Source organism: Balaenoptera musculus, chromosome 1, assembly GCF_009873245.2.
Source record: "Balaenoptera musculus isolate JJ_BM4_2016_0621 chromosome 1, mBalMus1.pri.v3, whole genome shotgun sequence".
Taxonomy (NCBI): domain Eukaryota; kingdom Metazoa; phylum Chordata; class Mammalia; order Artiodactyla; family Balaenopteridae; genus Balaenoptera; species Balaenoptera musculus.
The window spans coordinates 132,281,862-132,306,216 of NC_045785.1; the positions used below are offsets into that span (position 1 = coordinate 132,281,862).

The 24,355-nt window shown below is 45.5% G+C and overlaps 1 protein-coding gene across 2 annotated transcripts in view; it reads right to left on the bottom strand.

Annotated features, from left to right (window-relative positions):
- ASTN1 (astrotactin 1) overlaps positions 1-24,355 on the bottom strand; it is a 323,652-nt gene that overhangs the window by 154,844 nt on the left and 144,453 nt on the right. For both annotated transcript variants that reach the window (XM_036835140.1, XM_036835133.1), the window contains exons 3-7: positions 14,470-14,863; positions 12,896-13,042; positions 11,734-11,841; positions 7,047-7,196; positions 5,900-6,067 (exon numbers count right to left, since the gene is read on the bottom strand). In XM_036835140.1, coding sequence (XP_036691035.1) covers positions 5,900-6,067; positions 7,047-7,196; positions 11,734-11,841; positions 12,896-13,042; positions 14,470-14,863 — 967 coding nt within the window. The remainder of the gene's footprint in view (positions 1-5,899; positions 6,068-7,046; positions 7,197-11,733; positions 11,842-12,895; positions 13,043-14,469; positions 14,864-24,355) is intronic.

Sequence of the window (24,355 nt, forward strand, 5' to 3'; positions counted from 1 at the left end):
CACCACCCAAGGTGCCAATATCAAGCCAACTAATGGGTCAAGGACCCAGAAATGATTCGCCCTTAAGGAGATCATCTTTCAATTTCCTTGTGGACATTAGGCATGGATATGATATGACAAAACAGGAAGGAATCTCAAGAGGTTATCAAACCCATCAGTCTGACTCTTACAATGTTCTTGACTGGATGGCTTGCCTAGAATTAAAGACTGACAAAAAAGGTAGTCCCCCTTCCACACTTGATATCTAGTTATCACAAAACATGTAAAAATAAATGCAGTAACAACTCAGAGTTTGAGCAGAGCTTGATTTTCCTTAATGCTGGCAATATCTACCATTTGTAGAGCACATTCACCTTTCTCAAACTGCCTTCATAGTCGTTATCCCCTGACGAGATTTCCATCATTCATTACTATGTGGGGACACACTACTGACAACAAATAAAGCTTTCCTCCATATAATGTTATATGCAGCCCAAAGACAGAGCAACAGAGACATTTTTCAAACATATCATGTTAGAGTTTGAGGATTTCCAAAACTTGTCTCTTAAATCATCCTCATTTCCGGAACTCACCAAACTTGCCTCTTCTGTATTCCTCCTCTAAACCAGTCTGGCCATCTACACTGAAAGGAGTTCAGACTTGATGAGGAAAGTTGCTATGGCAACCAACTGCTAAATCTTGACTTTAAGAGGGGTTTCGTGCAAGCACAGGCTCTGACTGTTAGCTGTGAATTTTAAAGACCCCACAAGGGTGTTGGATGCCCTCCTAAGCTAGAAGTGTTACAGTCTCTGCATCTGCTGTGACAGATGGCAGGGAACACATGACGTGCCGACTCTGTGGTGGTGTTCATAGGAATCCAAAAGAGAGACGTGTCACGGCCACAGAGAAGTGCCCAACTGGGATGAAGCATGCCCTGCAGGAGGCACTCACAGACAACTACACTGCCAGAGAGTAGAAGCCCACCCAAGAGGTGATCTGTGCAGGGCCCGGAGATGCCTACGCTGGATCTGTGCTTGACCCTGCAGGCAGATGCTGACAGGCAGTGCCTTCAGTCATTTCCCATGCCATACATGGATGGAGGCACAAATCTCACCGAATGACTGAAGAAAGACCTTGAAGCTAGGGCTCCTCAGACATGACTGGGCTCACCACAAGTTCCTCATGACATAACTACAGATCAAGGCCAAAAGTCCTGATCACCTCCATCCTTCAGGTAGCAGTTGGCTTTTATTAAAGTGAATTGGGTACGCTTCATCCAAAAAGGGAAATCTCTGTAAGACATCTGGGCTTGAATAATATCTAATTGCCTGGTCGCCTCTCCTGGGCAGACATCAGGCAAGTGGTAGGCTCAGAGTCAAACAACCCCACATGACTCTGGGAGGGCAGACAGAGGGAAATAGGCCAGAAGTACACCCTGAAGGGAGGTGCTTTAACTGAGCCACAAAAGAGAGTTTGGGATGAGTGGGCAATCCAGGTGGCAGGAACAAAATGGGAGCTGTGCTACCCCACCTAACTAGGTTCTAAAAACCAGGGAAGACTAGGGAGAGAGAGAGAGGCCCTTATTCAGAGTAAGGAAAGGGGAGGAGGGCTAGAGTGAGTCTGGAAAACTGGTCCAATGCCCCTCACCAGATTTTACACATTTCTTCATGGTTGGGACCAGCCTATGGGAAGATCTGGGACAGAAGGAATTTCAGTGACCATCTTGGATGGTGATTAAAACTTGATTTAGCTTGGAAGTGCATGCTCCTTGCAGACTCAGAAGAGCTACATATCTTGAAAAGAGCAATGAGGGTCTGTGGCCAGAACTGAAGGGGGCTGTGAAATCAAGCAGGTGTGTGAAGCCTCCACAGCTGCCCATATGGCGGAATAAAGGCCAGGAATGCAGCAGAGAGAGAAGCTGCTGAGGCAAGTTAGTCGGTGTTGCCCTCAGAAAACAAGCCAACATACAACCACCACAAAAACCCTTAGAAAGTACAGGAAAAGTCAACCCCTGGCTGGATCCATCCGGGCATTAAGCATTACAATTTCAGTGGTTTGCTGTTAGCCCCACGTGACCAGAGACACACCCAGGGTTACTAGCCTGGGATGATCTGAGAGAAGATGTCAGTGTGTAGTTGGCAGAGGGCTTCCAGGCTAAGAGCTTTAGGCACATTACGTCCCTCCCCGATAGCACGTTGCTAGAATGGAAAAGGGAGGCTGGAATGGAAAATGGTCTCAAGTCTCTTCCAGGTCCGGTCCTTCCGTAGATTCCTGACACATCTGCAGAAGGTCTGTGAAGCCACCTTCTATAAACTGTGCCAGGGTGATATAAAGAGGGCATAACAATGCTTATTTTTCTTCTGTCCTTTTTCTCCTTCCCTAGTGTGTTAGTTTTCTATAGCTGCCATAAAAAATTACCACAAACTCAGTGGTTGAAAACAACAGAAATATATTATCTTGCAGTTCTGCTGGTCAGAAATCTGATATGAGTCTCACTGGGCTAAAAACAAGGTGTCTGTAGGGCTATGTTCCTTTCTGGAGACTTGAGGGGAGAATCTGTTTCCTTGCCTTTTCCACCTTCTGGAGGATGCCCACATTCACTGGTTCCTCAACCTTCAAATCCAGCAATGTCTGGTGGAGTCCTTTTCATGTCATATCACTCTGGCCTCTTCCACCCCCCTCTTCCACTGTTAAGCACCCTTGTGATTACATTGGGCCCACCTGGTTAATCCAGATACTCCCCTTATTTTAAGATCAGTTGTCTAGCAACCTTAATATCATCTGCAACTTGAATTCCTCTTTGCCAGGTAACGTAACATTTTCACAGGTTCTGGGGATTAGGACGTGAACATCTTTGGGGGCCCATTATGCCTCCTACCATACCTGGTACTCTGGACCTCTGTGCAGGTGACAAGTAAACACAGAGTTAAGTTTGAAACACGTTGAAAGGATGCCCGAGGAGAGCTTCAGGCACTGGAGGGTGCTCCTTTGCAGGGACTGAGCGCCTGTGTTTGTGTGTTTGTTTGCATGTGTGAAAAACTATACACGTGCACTTGCACAGTTCCACCCATCCATGTGGGCAGACCCCTCGGCATGGCTGGGAAAGCACATGTCCCAACACTATGACATTTCCAAGTGAGTTAGCTGGAGGACTGCAAAAATAACGTCAACTTGACTTGCAGCCAATGCCCACACTCAGCTCTTTGGAGAAAGGCTTTAGGATGGAGTGTGGGAGGCGATAAAGTTTCTTACTGACGAGCATGTGGGATGACCACATCATCCCAGGCACAGACAGAAGCAGGGCAGGAAGGGGGAGGGTTTCCAACCCCAGCATTAATGAAAATGGAAGTCCCTGCAGTATCATTTCTCAGCGGCTACCCCGGAATGAAGATGTCGCACCTTAGTTCTGCGGTGGGTTCTTATTTTTAATCTCCCTCCCTGGCTTTCCAGTTGGAAATTCATTAATTGTCACAGACACTGGGAAGTCACTAGCAGGGGAGGGGCTTCCCAAAGTCATTTTCAGTAAGGATTAGAAATGAGACATCCAGGAGGGATTGAAGAGGTGATGGGAGCTTTGTTATGGACAAGCAGGTTCTTCAGCTTCTGGCTCAGGAAACAGTGATGCTTAGCAACGGTGATTGCTTGAATAGTGTCACAGTGACAAATACGTTGGCTCTGACCTGTCTGGGGGAATTAAGCAACCCTTTACAATCCCACTTCTGCTCTGATTTCATGGTAGATAGAACACCGACTCTGCCTTAGGTAGCTGTGGGACTTCGGGCAAGTCGTGTAACTTCTTGGGGAATTTGAGCATTGACCTAAAGGAAGGAGGAGTTTATCTCTAAGACCCTCCAAGCTTAAAACACCAATCCTTCTTTCCACCTGTAATTCAAAGTGCTTCCTGTTCTTTAAAACCTCAGGTGAAGCTTCCAAGGCCCTCTGGAGATCACGTTTCTCTCAGAAGTAAGTTTAACAAGTGAGATGGTCCAGGGTCTCCTAATCCAAGTCAGAGGGGACCAGAGACCAGCTCAGTTGCATGGAGAGGCCCCACCTCTGAGACAAGCCTGCTTTTCTCTCCCGAGCCCACTGGCTTTTGGGCATGGTGCACGGCCCATCTGTCTAGTTTGGTGTTTGCCTGACAGCGTGGGAGGAGCAGCAAGTAAGCACAGTCTTAGATATCAGATGTTTAAAATGCTGTACTTTCTCCTTCATAGGGGGACCTAGAATCTCTGTGATGGGCCCTCGTAACAACTTTTAGACCTACGAAGGTGAGCTTTAGATGTTGCAGTTACCTGTTACTCCCCCAGAGAGCTACAGCAATGCACTGTAACAGAAGTAACAGCTAGATCTCTTGGAGTCAACCTCTACTAATATCCTTCTACCCCGGCACCTTAAAAAGATGCATCTGTGTGTGTGTGTGTGTGTGTGTGTGTGTGTGTGTGTGTGTGTGTGTGTGTGTGTGTGTGTGTGCGGAGGAGGAGGAGGGGCTGTAAGTGAGGTATAGAGAGCTGGAAAAGCTGGCCCTAGACTCCAACCATGTTTCACTTGGGGATCTTAGACATCAGTACCTCCCCTTCCTTGGTTCTTAGGCATCTTACCACTCCTCTGGGAAGGAGCTATCTGTGGTACTGAACCTACTGGAAATAGGTCTTTATAAAGACTACCATAGAGGAACCGCTTCTACAATGAAAGGGCAAAGCAACGTGGGATGAAGGATCCATACTCCTGGATATCTTGGAGCTCAAGAAGCACTGAGAGCGCCCCAGTACATGCTGTGTATGAATTCAAACCCCCTCTCTCAGAGCAGCCCCAGCCCCCCTGGATAATATAACAGCCTGAAAGATGGCTATACCCTTTGACCTAGTCATCTCTCTTCTAAGATTTATCTGAATAAAATAACTTCAAACATGCCCTACGTTTATGTGGAAAGATATTCATTTTAGTAGTGTTTGTAAACATTAAAAATTTAATGCGTCTTAAATGTCAAATAATAGGGGACTATTTAAATGAGCTATTATATAGACATACAGTGGAATACCAAATGGCCATTAGAATTACGTTATTAAGGATTATTTAGTGGTTCTGGAAAATTCCCATGATAGAATGTTAAGTGAAAAAAATCAAGAAAACTCTACTGGACTTAGTGTGCTTACAAGCCTCTAAGAATCAGGCATAGATAAAAGATAGGAAGGGAGGAAAGACATTAAAATTTTAAAATTATTTCTGCAGGAGATAGAATTATAGATGATTATCATTTTCTTCTATAAGCTTTTCTAATTTTCCCTTTTTTTAAAATTAATTAATTAATTAATTTTTGGCCGCGTTGGGTCTTCATTGCTGTGCGTGGGCTTTCTTTTTTTAGTTGCGGTGAGCGGGGGCTACTCTTCATTGCCGTGCGCGGGCCTCTCATTGAGGTGGCCTCTCTCCTCGCAGAGCACCGGCTCTAGGCGCGCGGGCTCTAGAGCGCAGGCTCAGTAGTTGTGGTGCACGGGCCTAGCTGCTCTGCAGCATGGGGGATCTTCCCGAACCAGGGCTCGAACCCGTGTCCCCTGCATTGGCAGGCGGATTCCTAACCACTGCACCACCAGGGAAGCCCCCCCATATTTTCTACAATAAACATGCATAAAAGTTTAGCCCCCTTGGCTGATACCCTGACTGGGGGGCACATGGGCTGTGGAGGTCATCCTGAGCTGATCTGTCTGGCCTGGGGCTACAGTTAGGAGGCTTCCAAGGCTTCTGCCAGAAGATGACCTCACATTTTAAGCCAGCCAGCTCAGGGGCTCAACCACATGCTGCCAGCTTGCACAGTCTTGGCTCCCAATGGTAATGGGTCAGTTGGGAGGGATGGCCTGGATTTTGAGGGGTAGTTGCAAGAGGCATGAACTCTGACAGTTACCCGCTGCCCGGTGCTCCCGCCTACCAGTTTCGGGGTCACACTGGTGTTCACAGGGGTCCAGGAGCCGCCGGGCACAAAGGTCCATGGCCCAGGGCCCACTGGAGTTCTGCTGAGAGAAGAGAACCACTTGGGCAGGGTTCAGCCAGTCACTGGCATCCAGCTGGCTCCCCTCCAGCAAGATGAAGCGGCTCCCTGCAGGGGGAGAGAGAGGAGGCATGCCCGTGTGTGCCCACAACACACACACACGTTACTGAAGACAGACTGAGCGATGCTCTGCAGATTAGCCCCAACCCGAGGTCATTACTTCTACCAATCCTGGCCCGTCATGAGTCACAGAGCAAGGGGTCAGCAGATGGAGGCCCGGCCACCACTTGGATCTCCCGCCATATCATCCCCTGCTGCCTTGTCCCCTCCCATGTCTACTAGGGTGGACCCAAGGGATACAGGGACAGAGCAGCTCTGTGATGGCCGTGGCACGGCTCCATCAGACCCTGGCAGTCATCCAAGGAACAGAGACCTGCTGCCTGTCTTCAGTTGCCATGAAATAAATAGCAGGCCCTCCAACACTCCAGATAGTCCCCACCTGTTTTCAGCCTTACGGCAACCAAGAGAACAGACATTAACAAGTCAATTAGGTGCTCTGGGCTTAACTAATTCAGGGACTCTCAGAATGTATATTATTCCCTCATTATATCAGGGTCCCCCTGGATGAAAGTAAATTATTGCTTCAGAGTTCTAGGCTCATAGCAAGTTACTGCAATTAGGAATTTCTCACCAGGCATATCAAACGGAAACGTGGCGAATGCTTAAACATTCTACTACTCCACTTAGCTTTTCCCCATTCAGAGGCTAAGAGAATCTTGGTGTCTATGTACCTATAGCCAGTATGTTCTGCATTTATCCACAAAGACAGGTGCTTAATTAAAAACAAACAGAAAAGGGAAATGGGCATAGAAAAGAGGATTCATTCTGTTCATTTTTTTTTTTTCACCTGCTTTCTGATTTCATCAGTGGACAATATAAATTTGTCCTAAGTCTTTCTTATCCGGGTTTATTTTTTCCTCACTAATAGGTAACAGGGCCCCCTGGCTTGTCTGTATTTTCCCTGCCCACCCTGAAACATTCTTCTCGGGGGAGGAGGAGGAGGTGGCATCCTCAGGGGTGGACTTACCATCAGCGATCAGGTGCTCGGGGACGTGCAGGGTGATTCTGACAACGAGAGGGCAGCTGACGTGAGAGGAACACACAAGGCCGATCACGCAGCTGGTGATGCTGATCAACGTCAAGGTGGTCTTATTCACAGGACTTCGGGGAGAGCCCACTGAAAATAAGGCAAAAGCGGGACACTTGATGGTAAAAATCTTGGTAGTGAAGGGCCATCTCAGCCTTTTGCTGCCCAACCTGGAAAACAGGGGAGGCAGCTGGCAAACCCAGCCCAGGTGGGAAATGTGTCTAGTGCGTGAGCTCAGTGACTTTCACCCTCATGGAACACCATGTCATCGCCTGGTGTCAGAGGGGACTGGGCCACTGGTGGTCCTCAGAGTCAACAATGGTCAGCTGTGAGCGAGTCCTCTGCATGCCTCCTGGGCCAGGTCACAAGAGAAATCATAAAGGAGGGCACTGTCCCCCTCTACTCGCCTGGCAGGGCTCAACCTCTTGCCCAAGGGTGGTGGGAATGCTTTTACCCCTACGTTGGAACTCCCTGCACTTCCCATGGCTTTCCACAGAGGGCGCTCTCACAAACCAGCTCCTCCACTCCTGGGGCTCAAACTACCTCTCACCTACTCTGTGGGTGACAGTCTAGGGCTTGGAAGGAGGAAAACAAGGAACGTCTGCTCTATGCAAGTAGAAGATGTTGTCACACCAGAAGGCTCTCCCGAGTCCTGCAGTCCTTGGGGTTAGGCTATAAATGGAAGCTTAGAGAGAAAATATGAAAGCTGAGGGATAAGAAACACTTCCAAGTAGCTGGGGACAGGGCTAAGAAGGGAGGTTTTGAGGGTGTTTGTTTGGTTTTGGTGGAGAGGATAAAATGGTAGTAAGAAGAGGGACCTTTCACATGGAAACAGAACAGATGTGGGAAAGCAAGAAAGCAAAGCAAGCTGCCAACAAAATGTATGAATATTTTGGAATTTTCTTACAGTCTGTGTTAATATTTATTATTGATAGCAATGAAAGGCATCTATTATGGCTGACAACGTGCTAACTGTTTTACATACATTATTTTAAATATTTGCTTCCTTACGATAAATCTATGAGTCTGTACAGTAACTACCCACTTTATAGATAAGGAAAATAAGTCTCAAAGAGATTAACCTTATAGTGATAATTAACACTTATGAATAAGTGTAATTACCTGTCAGGCACCTTACACCTGACATATCAGGTGTCTTACGTGTCTTATACCTGGGCATATCATTTAACGATGACACAGCCTCATGAGGCAGCTCCCACAGAAACAGTGCGTTAGAGAGACTATAGGGCATGTCCAGGGTCAAGCAGCTACTAAGGAGGGGACCTGGAATCAACACACAGATCCAGTGAGGCTACAGCCCCTAGACAATTCACTATTCAATCTCTGGGTCCAGTGGAGTCTTTGCAACTGCCGTTCTCAGGAACACGGGGAAAGATGTGGTCTATGGCTGCACACATCTTTTCTGGGAGCAGGTTCCCTGAGTGGGTGTGTTGGCAATAGCTGGGAGGGAGTGATTGCAGGGTGGCAGGCGGCCTCTGGATCCCCTGTCCCTTGCTACCTGGAGATTTTCTATTCATGTTAGTACCCTTTCAACACGGAGTCTATTTCCCACACTTACACATTTCTTCCTCCAGCCCATACCAGGCCTGAGCAGTGCCCAGATCCACCACCCGAATGGCCCTCAGGCACTCAAATGCGATATCCAAAACTGGGCTCTGCACCCTTCCCTCCAGCCCTGCTCTCCCTACCATTTCCACTGCCTGGCGAATGGCACTGCCATCTACTTGGTTCCTCAAGCCCCCAAACGCCATCATGTCTATCTCTTCCCTTTCTTTCATAAGCCACACCCACCCCCCCACCAATGCCATTAAATCATTTTTCATTTTGTGTCCAAAATTTCTCTTGCTCCATCCTCTGCATCCCTACCTCGGTCTATCATCTCACCCCTGGACTATGGCAACAGCCATCCACCCAGTCTCCCTGCCTCAACCTCCCCCTGCTCTCACCTATCCTCCACGCTGCCTTAGAGGGATCGTTCACGAAGCAGAGCAGACCAGGGCTTTGCTCTTTAAAAAACCTTCAATGACTCCAACTGAAGTGTCAGGTCCAAGTCCTTCAGTCAAGGAAGATCTCCTGATCTTCCAGCCTTATTTCCGAAGCAGACCACAGGCTGCCCCAGAAGCTTGATTCTAGTAAACTATTTACTGCTCTCTGACTAGACAATTATTGTTTATGTCCCTGTGACTCTGCACTATTATTTCCTCCTCCACAAAATGCCATTTTGTCACCTTGTCAGCCTGGCATACACCTACTCTTCGAGTCTCAGCTCAAACAATATCTCCCTGTAAACACTTCCCTGAAACCTTCAAGAACCGATTCTCACTCATTCCTTGCTGTTCCTCCAGCCCTGTGCACCCTGCTGTTACAGCCCTTCTCACACAGTGTAGTCACTGTTTACAGGCGCTTGCTCTCCTGTGATGGCAATGACTTGCTGCTCTGCTTCTTGTCTTCTGGTCCTTCTGCATCATCAACCCATCATCCAGCATCTCTACCTGACTTCAAAATTTCCAGTGGTCCCCTCTGACCTACAGAACCAAGTGCAAACCCATTAACATCGCGCATGCACTGGTCCTCTAGCCTGTTATCCAGCCCCATCCCTCCTATCCCTGTGTGCCTATATATTCAAATCCTGGATTACAACTACCACATTGAACTCCTTTTACTTGCTTGAAAATGCCACGTTCTTTTGTGCATTCAAGGCTTTGTATCTGCTCTTTTCCTCTACTGAAATGCCCTTCCCCTAGATTTTCCTCTTTCAAGAAATTCTATGCATTGTATATAACCCAAGCCTAATTATTTTCTCCCTTTTTGCCTCCTTTTGCTGCCAGGTAGAATTAACTGTTCTCTCTTCTGAGTACTCATTTTACTTTATTTATATTATTAAATTAAGCCTTATCACTGTGCCATGTTTTCATGTTTCTACTACTGATCACAAAGCCTGACCCATGGCGGGTGGGTTATAAAATTTCCTGCTGGCCTGATTGATGTATCCAGTTCAATTCAACAAACACTGGCAAGCATCTATTATAGGCAAAATCCCTCACTAGGCACTTTGGAAAAATAAATTAGACATGCCCATCCGTAAGAAGCTTACAGTCTAGTTAAAAGCAGTAAACAGTTGATGCACTAGGAGAGCTTGGTATTTAAAGGTAACAATTTTACGCTGCAAAGAAACTCAGTCTAATTCATTACTATAGATTTTCTTAAACGGGATTTTATTAAAGCAGAACCCACCCTGCTTTGCTGTGGCCTAGGGTGGATGGGCCTAGGACGACTCTCTGCTTTATATAAATATGTAATGAGGATCAAGAGTCAACATTCTCACCTCAGGGACAGTGGGGCACCAGACATTAGGCGACCCAGAGCCCCACTGATCTCTTGAGAAAAGTGGTGGGAAGAACTTTTGTCCTGATAGCAGCAGAGCCTGCAGAACTGGAACTGAGGAATTAACAGGGCTTCCTTCAATCTCTGGGAAGAATTCCTCAGTATGTCAAGAACTCAAATGGAAGTGGGAGAGAGCCAAAAGGTAGGTGTCTTTTGAGGGGGGCACTGGTTGATTATTGGTTGGGGAAAATGTTATTGACTATCACACAAGATGACATCACTCAAATACCCTCCATTGTATCTCGAGGGGTCCCTGTCTAAAATTCTTTAAGATGAAGTGCTGTAGAAACCCAAGGCTGCACTGTGGAGAGTTCTAACAGCAACACAATACAGATCTCATAGTGCCTTGCCAGTCACCAAAAAGGCACATTTTAATATAATTAAGCCCTATGCGTGAGGTATTGTTAACCCATTTAATATGTGAGGAAACTGAGGCTCAGAGAAGTTGTTGTCTTTATCCAATATCACACAGCAAGTAAATGCCGAAGCTTTTTTGGTGCCTGGACACAGACCTCCCTCAGTAATGATGGTGAGATCACAAAGTCATAGGCACTGGTAGCCACAGCCGCAATAGCCATGCCTGAAGCCACTGAACATCAGGGTGGAGAGTCACAGACCGTGGCTGCGTGGAAGGACAACTCTATCAACACTGAGAAGAATGAACAAACCAACCTGGGCCCTGCCAGGAGAAGGGAGGGGACTTGGGCCCTGGGGGTCCTGTGATTCTGCTGGGCAGGGGATTAAAGGTCAAAAACCACTACACATGTTTTTCAGGCCACAGATCGTTCCTCAACTACCCCACCCCCCCAAGCTCTGCCTCACTCAATCCCAGGATGGCTGGGTAAGCAAGGGTAAATATACTGTCCATTTTTTCACGTATAACACACTTTATCAACTTTATTTCCTGTGTCTAAACAGCAAAATATGACTCCCGAGGCTTCCAGAAGGAATTGAGAGTCTTCTGACCAAGAAATAGCCTTTCAAACAACTTGGAAACTTGTTTGAGAGTGCCATTATCTGGGAGAGATGATTCTCTGAAATTTTCCACTCTAGGCTCTTCTTTCTTCCTTAGGAGGAAACACCAAGTTTGGTCCAAGAATTCTTCCTGCGGACGCTGGCTTTGGTCCACAGAGCCCCCTCCCCGACCCAGCACCTCTGTAGCTCCCTGCCTTCCCCGCCCCATGGCCCCTCTCACCCCACTTTGCCCCTCTATCCTTCCTACCTCTACTGCGCCTTCGGCTCCGCGAGGGGTCAGTGTAAAAGGTCAGCTGGGGGTCATTTTCTGCCTCTGTGCTAGAATCCCCTTCAGGGTTCAGGAAGGCGGAACCAGCTGTAATGAAAAGACAAGGGCAAAAGCAGTGTCTTCAGTTTTGTCATGACACCAAATTATTGGGCAAGTTCAAGAGGAAAACACGAGCAGGGTGACTGACAATCTGGGAGGAGTAGCCACAGGGATTGGAGCTTCCTGATACACAGATTTATTGGAGAAGGAGACCTTGATATGACAGCCATCACTAGAGCCCTACATCCACCCAGCCCATGCTCCTACTGAGGAGAGCCACCTGCCAGAGAGGACCATCATGGACGGTATGTGGAAAAGGAAGAAAGGGAAATTTCCCTCATTATACGTCATGATTCTGGTTGATAGAGGCTGGAATTATGTCCTAAGGGGCATATGTCTGTATGTCTTAATATCTATACTGTATTTTTTAACTGGTTCTAGGATTAATATATATTCAATGTGAAAAAGAGAAAAAAGAATAAACAAAAGACCCCCAAATGTTTAAAAGGAACAACGCTGGTGTCCTCTAAATCCTCCAAGTCAGAGAAAGACTCTGTTAACATTTGATGAATACACTCTCCATCTTTTTTCTGACACAGAAGCAGATAAAGGTTTTTTAAGTTCCCCTTAAAAATGGCATTCTGCTGTACCTTCTATTTTATAACCTCATTTTTCCCCATTTAATAGATGGGTGGGCAACTTTCCATATTAACAAGTATAGATCTATAGTATCATCTTAAGCCAGTGGATGGGAGACAGATGTGCAGGTAGTTAAGCAATTCCCCATCGATGGACATTTAAGCTACTTCCAATTTTTTGCTCTTTTAAACGTTGGGATGAACAGCCTTTTACACACATCTTTGCACACTTGTCCAATTATTATTTAGTAAGGATAAATTCTCATTGCTAAAATTACTTGGTCAAAAGATGTGCATACATTTAAATTTGTTGGTAAGTAACACACAACAGGCCTGTAGAAAGATTGCGACCAAACACAGCCCCTCTTGCCGTGCCTGAGAGTGGGGGGTCAAGGATATTAACGGCCCTGCCTCTGCTGATATTAAGGAAGCCACCTTCAAGCCCTAACACCGGACGCGGGTACCTCTTGCTTTGTTGTTGATCCTCTTTCTCTGGCTGCTGGAGGTGTGAGAAAGCAGAGTGGCCTGCTGGTGGTTGGCGTCCACGGGGCTGGTAGCAATGATGTTATCTTTATACTTGTTCATCAGCGACAGCTTGGCATTGTCGCTTCCTGTATAAGGAAAGGCCAAGGCAGAAACTTAGAGAAAAGGCCAAAGAAAGTGAGAGCAAGGAGATCTGCATGAACCAAGTAGATGGGGTTTCACAGAAACTGAAATATGAAAGCTTTAAAGTGAGAGACTGGCAGAGACTGAAACACTTCTTTTTGATTTCTAGGGGACTACAGAGTTATGAGAGAAGGGGTGAAGGAAGGAAATCCAATTCAACCAATTCTGTATTGATAGGGTCACCACGTGTGGCCGTTTGGTGAGATACAGACTGCAGGTTTCTTTCCTTTGGTCAGCACAGAGTTTCACAGAAATTTGAACGTGGGCACATTCAGGCAGAACTTGCCCCCTCTCTTTCATCCCAGTCTGCTCCGCTCCCTATTGCTGACGTCCAGCTCTCTCACATATCTGTGCTATCTGCCCGCTTCCTGAGTCTCTAATCACATGGCTACTTGGTGGGCTTAGCACGATGGCAGGTGCTATGGAATATATGAGATATTGAAGACACATCCCCTAGTCTCAAGGAACGTCCAGACTTTAAATCTTATTAAGACATGCCTAGTCATAGGATCTTCTCTCGATAACAAGCAGAATGGAAACCTCTATGATGTGATTTCAAGCCCCACAGAAAGTCCACATATCTTAAGCAATATTCAGTTTCAAAAATGTCTTCTTCAAAGATAATTGGGCAGTTCCTTGAAGGATCATTGTCTTGGGGTTTTATCTACAGATAGTTGTCATTTATAGAAGTATGAGAGATAGGCTATAAATGAAAAGTACAGTCATTTCCTCTCTGCATTTTACTGACTCTGGTCTTGTTCAGCCACGTTAGATCCAAGTCTCTTCCACCCAGTGTCTCATAGATGCACAAAGCGTCTGAGGTCAAACAGTTTGATTGCATTCCTTTATTTTCTCTGAAGAAGTACATCCCTTGTAAAGACCACAGAGGTATGGGCAAGACAACACAACTAAAACACTCCAGGCCAAAGTCTCAGTAGTCATAGAAAAGAAAGATACCTCTGTCCCCTCCACTTCAATGGAAAATTTAATTGCCCGCACAAACATACTATATACAAAAATGTCACACACACACACGTTGATCTTTTCTGCTATATCCCTATTTTCCTGAGGACTGCTCATTATATATGAAAAAGCCTCTAACTCACTCTTCTGTTGGATGTAAAAGTACCTCTACTTGCAGTGCAAAGTGGAAGTGGAGAGGGATCCAATTTACCCTTGTTCTTCTGATTTCGTATATTAGAAAACAGCTCCCATCATCTCAGGAAAATGCTTACGCTTCTTGCCCACCTGGGAAAGGGCACTGGCACATCCCATTATGTATGACAACCAGCCATGAAATTAGAAAACAGCTGTTCCCTACCCACTCCCTAGTGCCCTGAGACAAGGACCGAGTCACCCACGAGTCACCCACCTGGCGTGAGGTCCATCCCTGCCTTCTCGTTGCAGCCCTGCAGGGAGTCGAGGGTGCGGGTAACCTGGCTGGCGAAGTCCTCCCCTCCGTTCATGCACTCCCTCTGCAGGTGGTGGCGCAGGTCAGTGATGTCGTACTCGTAGCCATCCAGGATGGGTGTCTCCCGGATGCTCAGGGTGCCGCTGGAGTTGTGGCCCTGCACGCGGGCATTGCGCAGACTCTCCCGCCCGTGCCCGCCGATCAGCACAGAAGGAATGTAGTGAATCTCATTGGCAGCCTCAGCGCTGGCACTCTTCTGGGGCTGGGGGACCCGGCGGCGCTTGCACCAGCGCCGGCGAGTGTATAGGATCATCACAAGGCACAAGATGGACAGCAGCAGCGCTATCATGCCACCCTGGGAAGAGAGGGCAGCAGGTGGACGCAGGAAGATGGGTGAGCTCGTCCCACCAAGGGGCCTCACCCCTCCCGCTGTTACCACCCATCACTCACCCATTAATTCATTCATTCACTTAGGTGCAGTAAGCGCTTATAGCAAGCATCACTCAGCAGCAAAGGGACAGTCTGCTGTGATCGGTGATCAGGGTGAAAGAAAAATGGAACTGGGATGATCAGTGCATCATTTCAAGTGATCCATGGTTGCTTCTGGCTTAGCAAACAATTTGAAGAAGAAAGAAGTCTTTGTGATTGTATATATGTGTGTGTGTGTGCGCGTGTGCATAATTTCAGCTGCAGAAATAAGAGAGAGGGTTTTTTTAAGGCAGATCTGCTATATGTAAAGCTGGTTTCAGGCCAATTTTTAGCAGTGGGATGGCATCTGGTTTCTTTCTCTTTCATATCTTAAAATCAATCATATATAGATTCTAACTCTGCCTCCACCAACCATCAGCAAGTCCTGTAAGTTCGAAACCTCAGATTCTGTATAATGGAGAAGATACCACAGATTCCTCATCTGTATAATGGAAAAGATACCACTTCCCCTCACAGGGTGGTGTAAGCACTAAGTTAGGTAACTGTGTAACACATCTAATAGATTGTATCACAGGGAGTCAAGGCTGTCAGCCTAACCTTAAACGTCTCCATCAGAGTAATTGCCCGAGCAGGAGAAAACCAGACCCATCGGAAGAGAAGTTTACATCCATCAGGAACTTACAACCAAGTGTGCAGAGAAATCTCATCATTTGAACATGACTTTTGGGGTCACTGCTGCTTTAGGGGACAGGCTTCTCCCACTCACACAGTCCTGAGTGATGTTCCCATTCTTGCTAAGCTCAAGAGAAGGGACTGAGACCCACGTCGTCCTGGACTCAGGCTGGCAGAGGAGTTTCCTTCTGAACCTTCTGGTGCTCCAAGGCCATCCTCTGAGGCCATTACTTAAAAGCCTGAACACAGCTAAGTTGTCTGTCAGAGACAAGGATGCAGTGCTCAGCGAGGCTGAACGCCTCGCCTTCACGTGTGCCCAGGGCAGTGTTCGGAGGGAAGGGCTTACAAGCCCATTGCTGCACAGCACTCAGTGGGCATAAATCTTCCCGTGCACAATCTGTATTCACTCCCTTTATTTTGGTCAATATCCCTCGGAACCTATTTCACTAGGTGGGCGTGTGCCAAATGGCTCTGCTCTCAGTCTTGGGCTTCAATCACTGCCGCCCCATCACATAGGCTAGAGGTGAAAACCCTCTATTAATTCCCAGGGGCTCGCCCACACAATGCTGGGTCAAGATGATTCCCTTGAATATATTAGAGGGGGCTTTTTCCAGTCTCATAATAATTATATCTTAGATTTATAAAGTTCCTCTCCCTGTAAATTTTCCCATTTATCCTCCCTCTCCCCCCATCACTGTGAGCAAAGGAGCACGTGCATACGCACTCACACACATGATGTTGCTGCTTTCCAACAGGCAGCTCAGAGGAGCTGAGACAAGAAGTAACAGAGTCAGCTGTCAAGTGACCTGTCATGTCGGGTGGCTTTTTGGAGACACACACTGGCCTCCAGGTTTTCAAATTTTTCTTTTATCTGCATAACCCTTTCTCCTGGTGAAATCTCTCAAGCAAGTACACAGAAAGCATGAATGTGAAGCTGCTCAGGTTACAGTGGGGGTGGGAGTCCAGAGCCAAGCATCCTAGGTCTCTGATAAGTGCCACCTCTGCCAGCCATGATCCCTCCCTCCTGGCAGCCCTGCAGACGTGCACAGAGAGCCCCTGGGGCACCTCAACAGGGCAGAACTGAGCCCTGCACCCGTTTGCTGAGAATGAGCGTTTGAGTCCAACCCAGTGGTTTTTCGGCAGACCCTTTATCTCAGAGCCAGACCCACTAACTTTCCTTCTTCCCAAATTGAAACTGCAACAATAGGTAATTAAGCCACACAGAAAGAATAACTTCCCCAGCGAGGGAAGTTGTCAGACATTGAATTAGGCAAGTGAAAGCTCGAGGTAATTTTATTCCCTAAAGAGCTGTAAGGGGGGCATAAACATCAATCTCCCAGGAATGGTTTAAGCACCATTCTTCCTGCTCGCAGAGAGGTCTTCAGGCGCCCCTTCCACTCTTCCTCTCTGATTCTCCTTTCAGTTGCTCACAACGGGGTTGTGATAAGATCCAGGCCATAGGTTCATGCCCCATATTACACAGGAATAAAGCAACGACAGTGGTCTGTTAATGGGGCTTTTACTTTGTATCAGACATTTGCCCCAAATGTTCTACACTTTTAACTCTGAGAGGTAGGGTCAACTATTACCCCATTTTACATTTGAAAAGGCTAGGGCACAGAGGCTGAATAACTTGTGCAAGGTCACACAGCAAATGAATCATAGGACTGGAATGGGGCCAAAATGACTCCCACTCCAGAGCCTACCTTCTTAACCACTAGGCTGCAGTCACCCTGAGTGAGCTTCGCTCACTGGAGACATATACACCCTGGCATCTATCTCATGAACTGTAACAGGACAGAGTAGGAGAATATGGGCAATTCCACCTGAATCCATCCTCACCTTTCGAAGGAAAAAGAGAAACTACTCAAAGTGCACATCTAGCCGACAAAGAGACACTATCGTAAACAAAGGACCTTGCACCAAGCACCCACTCAAGCGTCCGACTCAAGGTTAGTAGGCAGGGCAAAGACAGCAGGTGCATTTCAAGGTCTCTGTGCTAAAATAAGACTGTGCCTCACACACCACTACATGCATGGAGGATACCATTAGACTCTCAATTTAGTTGAATTTCAACAGAGAAATCTGTGTTCTCTCTCAACTGTGAGATCCAGTGAAAATCTTTAGACACAGCCCCTCCTCTTCTGAAGAAATGAAGGCCCAGAGAAACTACAAAACTAAACAGTGTAGAACTGGTTCTACACCCAGATCCTCTTCCACTGCTCTTTTCATGGTACTGTTTTGTTAGGTTCATCTAAAGTCCCCTTTACCACGTAGGGGCCTAGACACTCAATTAGCAATATTTTATGCTAATTTTTAAAAAAATAACAACTCATAGGGAGCTAGAATACAAGTTTTTGTTTGGCTAAGCCAGTTCATTTAGCAGCTCTAGTATTGCTTTAGCAAAACATTCCCTCTGCTTAGAGTCACGGACTCCAGATGACCTCAGTTTTTTAATAATCAGTTACCAATAATGAGCTCCAGCCATTAGGTGAAACTCAGCACAGGCATATGAAAAAACATTCTCAGGCACTCAAGTTGTGGAATAGTCTCTCTGCATCTATAACCCAAAATGATGGCAGATGTCACAACAGTTTGTTATGACTTACTAGTTGTGGACTATTATCGAAATAATAATATACATAAGTTATATGATATTAATTTGTAATACTATTTAATAATAATAATAATAATATGTTGTAATAATAATTTGTAAAATCACTACACACAAATCCCTCTGGACTGCTTATCTGCTCTATCCAGTGAGGAGGGAGTAGGTAGGAGAACTTTACGTACAGGGCCTCCACTATACTGGGAAAAGGCATGGGTGTAGCCACTTTGATAATGTTCCGTCTATGGTGAGGACTCAAATCCAGCGCTCAAATTCGACTGCTTTTGCATTCCTGTGATAAACCAAGGTTCTTTGATGTTACCATTATTTTTAACCCTTCTACTTCCATCGGAGATTTTAAGCAGTTTCAGTGAAACTCACAGAGGCGCTAGGATTTTTCTTTCAAATAACCTAATGAAACCAAGAGGTGGCAGATGAATGGAAAGAAAGCCTAGGCCAAGAAGGGCTAGGAGCTTCCTAATAATCAAGTCAAAAAGAACAAGGCGAGTTCTTGTCTGACAAAAGAAAATTTGTTGGTAAACTTATAGTTACCAAAGGGGAAAGGGGGGAGTGATAGATTAAGAGTTTGGGATTAGCAGATACAAACTACTATATATAAAACAGATAAACAACAAGGTCCTACTGTATAGCACAAGGAACTATATTCAATATCTTATAATAACCTATAATGGAAGAGAATCTGAAATAATATATACACAACTGAATCACTTTACTACACCTGAAACTAACACAACATTGTAAACCAACTATATTTAATAAAAAAAAAAAAAAAAAAAAAAAGAAAGTTTGTTGGGAGGAACAAACTTCCTCTAAGCATTCAACCCCATTCAAATAGACTTCCACCTGGCATGTGAACATGAGCATACTGACAAACACAGTGGGCAATGTGATCTCCCAGGCTTTAAAGAAGTGCACAGGAGTTCTTCCTAAACCTACACCTTGCTTTGAGCTTCTGCATTACCCTAGCTGTGTTCAGAGTATGTGCTTCATTTATGTGTTAACTTGAATTTTTATGGCAAAACAAAACAAACAAACAGAAAAACCATTAAGGTACATCTGGACCCAAGTGAGAAGTAACAAAATGCAAACTTTGAACATTAAAAAAATAACACTGACAGCAAGATATGCAATTGTTTTGCTCTTTATTCATCTTTTCATGAGTTTTCTGATTATTCTATTGATTTCCCTCAAAACTGTTAAAATTTTTGTATCTACAAGTATGTTTGGGGTATATGAAATCTCCACATCTATTAATAAGATGCTTGCAAAAAATGGTATTTAAAAATATATTTTTCTTTAAAAAACATCAATAAATCATTCTGCTGGCTTTAATAGAGATCAAACAAATGAAATCAGCTTTTATTTTCTCATGAAACTGACATTTTGGGCACTTACCTGAGAGAGTAGTATGAGGTTTGTGAGATAATTTGCAGATTTTGTAATACTTATGTAACAATATTTTATATAGCACTGATGGTGATTGCTCAGGGATAGAAAGTTCTAGGCAGATTTCCATTTTATGCTCATCCCAGTCTTGCAGGCCAACTACAAGACTGTCTCATTATCTGACCTGTGTATTCATCCTGGGTCTGGGTCATTCCTCACTCCCTTAGCTAACCCTTACTTGTCCTTTAAAGTCAGTTCAGTGACATAACCTCAGCCAATTCTTCCCTATATCACTGAACCACCCATAGAACCTTCCACATAACTAACCACAAGTACTTTTATCTCTGATTTGCTTGTTGATCTCATCTACTAGATTATAGACTTCATGAGAGCAGAGGATGCTAAGTTCCAGGGTCAGTCCTAGTGCCTTCCATGAAGTAGGTGTTCAATAACTGTGGAAGGAAGGGTGGAAAGAAGGGAGGGAGGAAAGGAGGGAGGGCAGGAGGCGGGGAAGAAGGGGAGGTCAACTTTGAGTATCTTTCAATATGGACATCATCTATGTGCCTGCAAGCAAAGCTTATATGTCAGTTGCTTATGTGACTCATCCATTCAATTCATTACTCAATCGTTCAACAGATATTTACTCACTTTAGCGAATCATTTTTCTTATGGTCACTGTTATGCAGATACTGCAGTGAATAATAAAGGAATAGGTCCTGATCTCATGGGGTTTACATTTGAGTTAGAGAAAATAATCTCTATAATTTGGTTTTTAAAGGTAAACATAGGCACAAAAGGAAGATAAAAACAGATCACAAGGACTGGAAATAGCCTGCCATTACTTCTTTTCTTATAACAGAAGAAACTGTGACAGGTAAAGATATTTGGACTGGAGGTTATACTCTAGGTATAACCTATAATGTCAGGGGCCAGTAAAATCCTTACATTATCCCAAATCAGTGTCATATGATCGGTAAATCCCAACAAAAAGAATCCATATTTATCAAATTTCACCAAAGTTTAGGGAGTCACCTGGGTTTTGTGAACCCTTGGCAGAGAAGTGGAAAAGCTGAGATTATGTTTCCAGCTACCATCTGTCAAGTGGCTGCAGACAATCAATCAGCTCACATTTCAAAGCTTAGCTTTGCCCTAGGAGTAACCAGAAGAGTGAATCTGAGACATAATTAATTATCCCTCAAGGCAACTGGACACACTGAATTCAAATTATATTCCTAAAGGAATTAAATGGTGGTTAAAAACCAAGAATAAAATAGATGAGTTTGGTGGCCTGTCACCTATTTTTCCCCAATAACAAAGCCCGAAGGTCTAGGGCAAATGCCCTCTCTCACAGATGACAGTGATCATTTCTATCTCTCTCCAGCTTTCAAAGAAGACAGACCAAGAGGAGAAAAACTGTGTAAGCCCATATGGCAATGCTGCTCGCTTTCTAATCTAGATCCAAATATCCCAGGGGTAGGGAATGGATGAGGTGAATAGACGATTTTCAAGGTCCCATCCAATCCTACATTTCTCTGAGCCCAGTGGAAAACTATAGTAAGTTTCTAATAGCATGTAAGTCACCAATAAAATAGCAGAGCTAACCAGAACAACTTTGTGCAAGTTGCACAGCCTCTCCGAACCTATCCCAGGCCTTCATCTATCAAGTGAAGTGATTAAAAGAAATGCACTGACTCTTCCAAATTGGAAACTTCCTGATTATAACACTGATACCTGTCAAACTGGAAATAGCTCTCAGCTGGTAAACTGATTATGGAAAAAAATATTTGTGAGCTCTTCTTGCCCAGTAATGCCAGAAACTACAGGCCAAGGAACTGATCCTTCAGAGGCAGGCTATCAACTCCAGCTAGCCAATGCAGCCCTGATAAGCAGACCCACCCGCTTCCCCAAAGGCACAATAGGCCTTGGAAATCAGAGGATGTCATCGAGATTGTATTAACACATTCTTGACCTTGAGGATACTTTTACTGCCAGGAGTCCCTAAACTAGAAGGGAAAGCCCCTTGGTTTGCTCTTCTGGCAGATTCTCTTTTCTGTGGTGGCCGGTGGACAGAAATCCATTATCCTCTGCCCATCTCCTTCCCAAACAGAAGACAAAAGCTACAGGTTAAGCCTATTAAGTAGTGGGTGCAATTTATAAATTATTAGGAACATTACCTCCCCTTGGGGATTTGCTGAAGTCTTTAATCGTGTGGAAATGCTTTCCAGTTGCCACAGGCCACCACGTTAATTAAGAGGCTTCAATATTCCTCTGGGGCTTCTGATGTGAATTGCACATCCCACTGGCAGGGGACAGATCTGCCCTGCCTGGTTAGCCTCTCACTGGAGCCTGCTGCCATGAGATGCTTCAGAACCCCAGCCCCACCCTTCTAAGTCCAAATATCCAAAGCGTAGGGAAGACATAGGATGTCCCCCCCAAGATCTCTCATTAAAATGCCATTTGGGGGGTAAAGATAGGGACCAGGCAGCCTTCCATATATAAGCAAGAGAAAAACTCTAAGATCAAGAGCTCCCTAGGTTAGGCAGGTTGACATCAGAGGGCCCTCCCAACCCAAGGAGGCTATGAGCATGAAGTTCTTCTCAAGAGGAAACTCAACTTTATAGCTTTTAATTTTTTTTTTATTTTCCCAGGTCTAAAAGTTTTGATTCTATTAGGTTTTGATCACTGTCTTTCTTCTTTAATCTGGGAAGTTTGTCTTCAACTTCTCTGTGAGGCTTCAGGAGTTTCAGCTAATGAGAGCCTGAAGCTCTGCAGGGAAAGTGGCTACAGTCTAGCATGCTGGAGCCAGCCTGGGCTATTTCAAGTTGTCCTCTTTCAGGTTCTTTTTATAGAGCTGCTTTTTTAGTTCTTGGGATTTTTCTTACCTCTGAGGCTTGACTTTGCTGTCCCAAAGTAAAAGCAAGGGAGTGCATTTGTGCATAAGGAGCTCAGAGCTCTCTGATCACCAGTAGCTTGGGGAACCTGCCGTTTGCCTTAATGAGAAGGCTGAGGTCGAGTGGAGCTGGGCGAAGCAGGGTGACAGAAGCAGCTTGCCACGGCTGGCTTTTCCGGGCCCAAGGCTACCCTAATGGATCCCCTAATTCCAAAGACTGACCTAGATTGTTGCAGAGTGAGAGAGCCGCGAGGAATCAGGCCACAGAGGCAAAGCTGAGGTCCTCCACTCCCTCAAGATGTAGACTTAGAAAATTTCTGAGACATGCTGCTGCTTAGTCAGACATTATGGATGGGACCGCAATCAGTGCTATGTTAAGAGGCTGGCCCCACGTGTGACCCATCGTGTGGGTGTGTGCGTGCATGCACGTGCACAAATGTGTGCATTGTGCATGACAGGCAGGCTGGGAGATAAACGGGTCCACACGGAAGCAAAAGCACACCAGGTCGCTGTCTCAGCAACCCATGGGCAGAGCTGCGTGAGACAGGCTCCCTCCACGGACCATGTGCACCAGCCCTTCAGAACTTCACAAGCCAAGCATGAAGCCAATAAATAAGTATCTCCAGCTGGATAATGCTCCATGCCTATTCTTGGCCACGTTATTTTCCCCCTTTCCTCTTTGTTTTTACGCAGTAGGTGATCTCAATGAAGTAAAATAATAACAATAATCTGCTCCATTAGGACCAAGCATTAAGGGAATTACTGAACAAGTAACAGAAGAGGCAGCTGGCACGGTATATGCTAATGACCATTAGCATGACTTTAACCCTCTTTCTCTCTGAACATAATGGAGTTGTTAAACCCTCTTCCTCCCATCTCCCCAAACGTCAGGTAGCCCAGCCCAAGGGGAGGAGAGGAGGTCTCAGAGACCTAACAGCTCTGTGGGCAGCAGCTGGGGCTGAGCAAATGAAAACCAACTGAGGGCAGACATTGTGCAAGACCCCTGTGGGGATTCCAATGCCCTGTGGAAATTCCAATGACTTCAGATGAAAAAAGTTGGGAATAAAACAGGGAGAGTGTCAAAATGTCAAGATTTCCCTCATTTGGGCACATAGTCATCAATATCACTCTCTGAACCAGGTCTTTTTTTTTTTTTCAAAAGGTCTTTTTTCCTCCCCAGCTAAAAACTGAGATGCACCTTTGAAGGCTGCATAATCCAGGAGATGCCTGCGAGGGGACAGGTAGAAGGCCCTTCACATAGGTGCGGGCCTTGACCATATTTCTGTCCCACAAACAGAGGTCCAACTTTATCATTACGATTGCCATGAGGTCTGCTGTGGCAGGGTCTAGTCAAGTATTCAGAAGCCCTGCCAGGGTTTTTCTTTCACAGTAGAACCTCCAATGGCACAGTGTCTGGATTGGGAGAGGTGACAATCCTACAGAGCTGACGGTTAGCTTTGCAAAGATTTCGGAGCTACATACCACTACAAAAGCATTTCTCAGCTCCTATAGCAATCCCGTTACATATGCTTAATTCCTCCCCTGAATTCCTGCCTTATTCTGCAATTCTACACACACACTGCCTTATTCCTTTGTAAAGTACATACCGTGTGCCAAACACAGTGAATGGTGAGCTACCATTATCATTTTATTTAATTCTACCAATAGATGTAAGTAGTAGGAATTACCATTTCCATTTTTTAGGTGAGGAAACAGGAGATCAGAGGGGCTACATAATTTGCTCAAACCAAGACTCAACCACTGATCTTAACAATGTTGTTTTATGACCTTGTTGAGTAGAAAGGAGCCCACCACTGTAGCCTGGGCTGCAATTCCCC